The sequence below is a fragment of the Mizuhopecten yessoensis genome, unplaced genomic scaffold, assembly GCF_002113885.1.
Source record: "Mizuhopecten yessoensis strain PY_sf001 unplaced genomic scaffold, ASM211388v2 scaffold11093, whole genome shotgun sequence".
Lineage (NCBI taxonomy): Eukaryota > Metazoa > Mollusca > Bivalvia > Pectinida > Pectinidae > Mizuhopecten > Mizuhopecten yessoensis.
In genome coordinates this window covers 179,672-185,696 of record NW_018408876.1, presented here as the reverse complement: position 1 = coordinate 185,696, position 6,025 = coordinate 179,672, and the positions used below count along the sequence as shown (strand labels likewise).

Genomic DNA, 6,025 nt, shown 5'->3' with positions numbered 1-6,025 from the left:
ACAAATTTGAATCCCCACCACCTAGGGATGCTTCCAGTCAAATTTAGTTAAATTCCGATCCTTGGTTAAGAAGAAGAAGTAGTTTAAAGCAATTGTTGACGTAAAGACGACGGACGCCACGATATGATATAAGCTCTCCTTGGTCCTTCAGACCAGGTGAGCTAATAATAAAAGTGTCTTTGGAATCAATTCCATATATCGTAATAAAGCAAAATCGATATATGTGTATTAATATAATAACAAATAAAGAATATAAATTACATTTTTCTATGATATTGTCCTAAAAACAATTTGAACCGAATGTGATATGGCTTTAGTAAACACCATGTAATATCATTATCTGCATCATGACTTGTTTGTTAATATATATGGCAATATTGTTTATATAAGGAAATTAATCTCCCTTCTAGGGTCACTATCAGTGTTCTAGATAACAGACATATGATATGATAACATATAATAAGATAGACCCCACCAGTAATGTAACCCGCGTACTATAATTACCTGGCACGTCAACACGCATCAGCCCTGGGATGGAGACACTTACTGTCATATCCGCCCTAATTATGGTATCGATGGTAAGTGGGCGGATAAAGATGATGTTTTAAATCTGTGTCTCCTTTGATTTGCAGGAACATCCAGTAAAATGCTGTAGAAAAGGCGATACAATGAGGACATGCCTTATATCGATCACGTAAACAGCACTTAATTCCTGAAAGTGTTCAGAGTAGGTTTAAAGTTTCTGAAATGCTGCAATAGTTTGGGAGGATAATGCACAACTGATATATACGTAACCCGATGTTTATATTGTGTTCATTATGTTTATCACATACCTGTTGAATCTTGTTATAGTAATACAACCAATTTTCAGACCATGAAATCCAACGTTCTGTATTGCACATGTGCAATACGGATTGTTGTATTTACCTAATTTTTATGGGAATCCCCTTGTCATGGCGAACTGAAAAGTTCCCGGTATTTGCAAAAAATATCAAAGTTTATAAAATCTTTGTATCGATCTCTACCAAATACGGAAGGTATGTGCTAAACGCAAGTCCACACACTTGTGTTCTTCTAGCGAATCAGAAAGCACTAATTTATTGCGCGGTCGCAGATATTCACTCCGCGCACTCGTGAATATATTCGTCCGCGCAATAAACTCGTGTTTTCTGATTCGTTAGAAAAACACAAGTGTGTGGTCTTGCATATGTATATAATAGATACACGTAAGAGTTCGTGTATATATTTTACCTGAAAGTACACATGATTGTGACGTCATTGATTGTGTTGGTGTGTTGGCGTACTCGTTTTGTATGTTGCTTGTTCGTTACTAATTCGATTGGTCAGAGTTGTTATTTGGTCAACTGACCAATCGCAGCACTTGCTTGACCATTCAACTTGTGTTTATATCGACTCTTATCCGACACACAACCGAAGACACTCTAAGGAGTCAGACCATATATGAAAGACACTGCATATTGTACTTCCAACTTACATTGGAAGAAGTCCTTTATTCAGTATCCTGGTGAGTGCGTCGCGTTTAGTATTTTATTCTAATTCAATAAATTATAATTTATAAATTAATCACGCAGCATAATGAATAACTGAACTATATTATCGGTAAAACGTATGTGTGATGGTGTGAAAGATCTATTTGTTGTTTTATATTAAAGTTATATATGTATATTTCCTATTTATAGGTCCTTTCCAACCAACGAAATAAAATATCAATGTGAAACCAAACCAACACGAGAAAAGAGTGTTGTGTGAAATATATATTTCGTTTTGCACATTATGATCACTATGAACAGCTGAAATACGGTAAATGGATACTTTCACTCGGATGCTTCATTATAATGTGTAAACTGTCACCTTATCCAATTTCCGGGGGGAAGCATGTTCCTGTCTATTACCCCTCTGTGAGTGGCAGTCTTCCATTAGTCATGTGTATTGTTTTCCATTTATATTAAGAATCACCGTCCTAACATGCATTCGTTCGCAAAATGGCACTGTTATGTTCAGCAATACTTTAAGTTGTAATTGTAACTAATGGTTATATCTGTTCTTATTTGAGCGTTGAGTTTAATTAAAATATACTGATTATCATTGTATTTAAATATTTAAAGATCGATAAAAATTCTATTTAAACTACAGTTGTACATGTAACTACTGCAACTTGTGACGGTCATTTAAAGACTGCTATGTAGCACAGAGCCGGTGTGAGCACGGCCGCGCCTCGTGGAAGCGCCCCGGTAAAGCGACAGCTTATTGGCTTGGTGCCCTACTTTCTTTATCGTAACAAAAACCCTTTGTCAACAACGTTTGTTTGTTCTATGTTATTTTTTCTACAGACAGCTGTATAGTTGTACACGTTAATCCAAATCTCGACTACATGAGAATGTTTAACGGATCGTATACTTTACTCGTTAGCCGTTATCACATACAAAAATGAGATTTTGTAAAATATTTTACTTTCTGTCACAAAATAGATATTAATATAAGGTCTAATATATAATTATCAACAGTTGTACACTCATTCTTCATTGAAGTATAAAGGTCAAGTGAACTCATGGACGATCTTCCCACTTTGAATGTGCAGCCTTACATAAAAGCTTATATTTCCATTGCATTGGTGTGATGGAGATATACTTTGTTATTTACCATTTAATTCTTCCCGTAGAACGTTATAGGAGTAGTCTTTAAGTGTTTTCCTCAGTTTTCGGTTACGATTTTTATTTTACTATTGATTTGTTGTTGTTTCTCTCCTATTTATTATTTTTACATAAAAGTTCATCAAGGTTAGTTTCTTGAATCCTAAAAAATTAGTAACACAGCGTCAAAGCCCAGAACGAATTTCGAAATCAACATGGAAGTGTGGAGACTGCAACTGAGAAAACACTGAAACAAACGGAAACATCATTAATCCCCACATCAATGAAAAGATGAAATCAAGATCCACCTATAACTCTGAGATCATTATCATTATAAGTACCTAATAGAAGTCCATTAAACGTTACATCAAGTACTAATATGTTATCAGGATTCTTACTTCTAGAGAGGATGATTTTGTAAATTTCAACCTTCAATGTTTGTAAGATAAACCTGGAGTTTGTTTTATTCTTTGTAAAATGATACGAACAAGGCATTTTTATTTTGACACACTCTGAAAAACATCAATACAACTTATGTTTTTTTTGTTTATGTTTTATATATTTATTTATGACATTTATAAGGTGAATGCTGAAACTGTCCTGTCGGTGAACCTTATATCTCTCTACAACCAAAACAGTGAAGTTTACACAAACAACCAACTCCTTTGCTGTAATGATGCTGCAAAACTCGGCCAAAGCTGCGTAGAACCGTGTAATGTGGTGCTACACGTTTGTTACAGGTAAGTAATGAAATCGACACTAAGATATACACGCTTTGTTAGCATAACCACACGATGTCACCTGTCTCAAAATGTCACACGATTTCACTAATACTCTCCCATTACTTTCTCTTATACTTATTTGATATAACGCCTTATCTAGCTAGAATAACCCACTCTAAAGCGCTTTACAGTACACAGATACACAGTTTATACAATCAATACAATAACACATTAATCAATATATTTTTGAGGATGTCGCAGGAGCTGCCTTATCAGGCGCTAACTACATTGTACTAGTCCTATGCCACCTGGCTAATATATCTCTATGTGTGTATGCCTGCATGTGTGCTCGAGATGTATTGTGTCCTGTTTGTAGTGGAACCGTGCTTCCGATGGCGTCATTTATAGTGACACCTCACTTGAACGCTACAGCAGAGATACCGCAACACCCACCCCAGACCATTGTATACTCCACCTGGGTTGTTAGTGTTGTGTGGACAGGAGAAAAACACTTTCTCTGAATACTCCATGCGTACGACGACTATGGGGATCAAACCCCGTCCGTCTACGTAGAAGGCCGGAGAGTTAACCACCCGACCAATCCACCCATTCTAGAATGTAGAAAATATTTTTGAAAATATGTAATTTTGACTAAATTAATCTAAACGTGACAAATGGAATATACACAACTTCATCGTTGGAATGACAGTGAACACAAGAGTTCTTTTTTACTTTCGTTTCCCATTGAGCAAAAAAACCTTTTCGGGTTTTTAAATAATCGTTACTCTTCAGTTTTACAAACCTGATAAGTACCATTCTTTTTTTTGTATTTAGAAAAGAAAAAGAAAGTAAACGATGTGATTTATGGTTTACTGAAAATAAATATAACCTCCTCCTCCTCCCCATCATAATCATAATGATCACAGTCAGCTTGACCATATCACAATCATTGTCTTGATATTTTTACTAGCATAGTCATCTTGACATTATTGTCAATAAAAACATTGTTATCCCAGTCATCTGATTCTTAAATACTTTCCTTTGCTTTCGCGGTTTCGTATTTGTATATTTGTCAGCGATAAATTACCATACCAGATGTATTTTTACTGTACCTTTCGAATCAAACTAATTTTGATTGACTTTTAATATAATTTTTTAAATTAAACTTTAGGCCAAGAAATCTTGATCCGTGTCAGCAGACCGGGATAAGCACTCGTATTCAGAAGCAACGTAATATCCGATTCACCTCAACGATTGGCAATTTGTCTAACCCGATAATTTTTCATGCGCAACACTGGACGGTAAGTTTGTTTTAACAACTCAATAAAGATGAGTGTTTAGTTTGCATTTTATGAACAACTCAATGCAAGTCAATTATCGACCACGGAATATAGCCACAATCTATTTTGTACGAATGATAATCGTTATATAACGATCCATATCTATGGCTGACATTTTTCTGAATCCTCTTTAAGTTATTTTTCCCGCTAGCCTGTGTAATGTAAATAATCAATTATCGTGCTATGCTATCGAAGAGATTGATGGCGAACCTTCTAACATACTTCTTGTCTATAGTATAAATTGCTTTCACAAATATTTGTTTTTAATAATGGCTTACTTCTAGAGTAGACATCCACAAATACACACATTTAAAATTGGTTTATCAAATGAGGACTCCGTTAAACAAATTACCTCCATATACCAATTCCTACTGCAATAAATAATATTTTAAATGTCCATGTGACGGTAAAAATATAGATAAAACAAAACGGGAAGACTATAATCAGCTTGCGCTTTCGCCTATCTTGGGGCTCTATTTTCGCCTGAAGAGCCCTAAGATGGGCGAAAGCGCAAGGGGATTATAGTCCTCGTGTTTTGTCCAGTTCCTATATATATATATCACAAGCTTCTATGTTAACGGAACCTTCCATTTCTTCAACTAAATCATTATGCAAACGCTAAACTCCTATCAGGGGAGGTTTCGATAAGAAAACAATGATATTTTGATAGTTCTCTTTGAAGTCTGAAATAATTAAACAAACAAACAAAAAAACCTAAACCATGAACAAAAAATAGATTTAAACACCTGAAAATTTGTCTACATCTGTGGCCACAGGATATTTAGTTTTCCTTACATGATTGTTCAGTGTAACATAACTTTGCGAGTTTTCCAGTATTTTCTCCAGTTATTACTTATTAGCTTTCTCCATGCTGTTTGGGTGGCGGATGACAATAAAGTATATTGTCATTTTGGCGGATGGTTTTTTCTTCCGCTCACCTTTGCTTATATTTTATAGACATTTTAATTTGTTTGAAGAAATAATTGGATTTTTTCGAAATCATGTGTTACTAAGATCAAGAATTAGTAAAAGAAGTTTTTTATCCAAATTTTTCAGAATATGAATAAAAAATTGCGGCCACTTCCTAAAAAGTGAGCCAATTTTTCGCCAATCACAAATGTTTTGGTGTTATTTTGTTGGAGAAATGATGAGACATTAAGCAAACAGAGCTTCACAGCATGGAGATAGTTTTCATCACTTGACAGATACATGTATAATTATATAGAAGGTATTGGGAGGTCAAGAGACAGACAGCACATGAGCTTTTAAGATCGTCAGCACAATATTTAGGTTTTGCAGTAAAAGCAAAAAT

At 34.9% G+C, this 6,025-nt stretch overlaps 1 protein-coding gene across 1 annotated transcript in view; it reads left to right on the top strand.

The window, feature by feature from the left end:
• Nucleotides 1–492: 492 nt before the first annotated feature.
• The window catches only part of LOC110465600 (neurogenic locus Notch protein-like), a 15,554-nt gene continuing 10,021 nt past the window's right edge, over nt 493–6,025 (top strand). The window contains exons 1-3 of the mRNA XM_021521539.1: nt 493–578; nt 3,234–3,391; nt 4,545–4,674. Coding sequence (XP_021377214.1) covers nt 534–578; nt 3,234–3,391; nt 4,545–4,674 — 333 coding nt within the window. The 5' untranslated portion in view covers nt 493–533. The remainder of the gene's footprint in view (nt 579–3,233; nt 3,392–4,544; nt 4,675–6,025) is intronic.